This window comes from Echinops telfairi, unplaced genomic scaffold, assembly GCF_000313985.2.
Source record: "Echinops telfairi isolate 266 unplaced genomic scaffold, ASM31398v2 ScPeMD7_21;HRSCAF=78, whole genome shotgun sequence".
NCBI lineage: Eukaryota > Metazoa > Chordata > Mammalia > Afrosoricida > Tenrecidae > Echinops > Echinops telfairi.
The window spans coordinates 13,453,083-13,454,564 of NW_022103918.1; the positions used below are offsets into that span (position 1 = coordinate 13,453,083).

The window sequence follows — 1,482 nt, forward strand, 5'->3', positions numbered from 1 at the left end:
GGCAAGCAGAGTCTGCCCACAGGCAGCAAGCAGCAGGGTGGGTCACCAACAGTCAGTAGCTCAGGAGCTTAGCGAGGCAAGCCCAGATCGGGATATTGGCAAGCAAGCAATGCAAGGCGACAGGATCCACCAGCATCAAGCTCAAGTGATGCTCACCTAGTGGCAAAAATGCTGTGGACGACGAAAGCTGTGCCCAAGGAGCTTTCTCCGGGTTTTGTTGGGTACCCCCTCCTATAGTACTTTTCATGAGTCTTGTGAGTCATTTTAGTGGGTTATCTAACCCAAGGGAGTAGTGGGATTAGCAGGACAGAGGTGGTAAAATTCTGTGATTCTGAGTTTATCACTGGAATCATGAAGGGATGGCGGAAAAACCTCAAATTTGAAGGCAGCAGTCCCAGGTGAGCAGTGACATCATGGCTGGCATTTGAGCTTCTGGGCAGCTGTGGCAGTGTGCAGGGTTGTGTCCTTTAACTGGTGAGATCTGACCTAGCTCCAGGTGGTCAAGGTCAAGAGGAAAAGTGACACATACACAGCAGGTGTCAGAACAGAAGTACAACAGAAGGAAACACAAATGAGAACTGAATTGAGTTAAACTCATCATTGCATTTTACTGTCAGAGACGTGGAGTTTGATTTTCAATGTTGGTGTGAGAAGTGGGATTTGATTTTTCCAGTAGTTCCTCTCTACCCAAGCAGTGAAAAACTCACTTACTAAAGCATATTTTATTTTGATTTTTAAATATATTTGATAGGGTGACATTTTTAGAACATGCAATTATCCGGGTAATGATCACTGTGAGATTTGGGGTGACAAGTCGGAACTAAACTTCTGAAAAGGTATATGTGGGTGGTGGTGAGATGGGTTGTGAGCGCTACTAAAACCTGTAATAATGCCAAATAGCCTGCTACGAGGAAACGCATATTGCCTCCTTTAATTAATCCCACACTTAATTATTCGATGAGTCAAAGTATTATTTTTATCTTCAGGAGTTTGACCTAAAACTTCTCTAAAGAAATCAAAATTTCTGGTTTAAGAAGTAGGCGCCTAAGGAGTTGTCGGTTTTACTGAGAACTTTGCGCAGCTCCGTCGACTCTATAACAAGTCAGATAAACGTCTAAGGAAAACGTCCTTGGAGGCTTTCTTTCCGAGGCAGTAATGAACAGCGAGAGACGATCACGGCTGCCCTGGGCTGCTCTGACAAGGAAATAAGAAAGGCACTTGACAAATGGCAGGCCCATGACGACAAACAGGTACCTGGGTTTGCGTGTTTCCTCCTTCGAGCAAGGCGATGCCCAGCAGAATGCCCTCTGAGAAAATCCTGTCGTTTTTGGTGTTCACGATAACGTCGATCACGAGCTCAGAGGCGCCTTCCTTATCCAGAAGACACTGGATGTCGGCCATGGCGATGCCAGTCTTATCGGAATCTGGTCCAGAAAAGCTTCCTGGGACGAGCGAAGGGAATAAACAAGCTTAGCAATGGCC

At 45.9% G+C, this 1,482-nt stretch overlaps 1 protein-coding gene across 1 annotated transcript in view; it reads right to left on the reverse strand.

Moving 5' to 3' along the window:
• The window catches only part of LOC123521502 (inositol 1,4,5-trisphosphate receptor type 2-like), a 183,033-nt gene that overhangs the window by 174,149 nt on the left and 7,402 nt on the right, over positions 1–1,482 (reverse strand). The window contains exon 2 of the mRNA XM_045288408.1: positions 1,255–1,442. Within this exon, the coding sequence (XP_045144343.1) occupies positions 1,255–1,442 (188 nt within the window). The remainder of the gene's footprint in view (positions 1–1,254; positions 1,443–1,482) is intronic.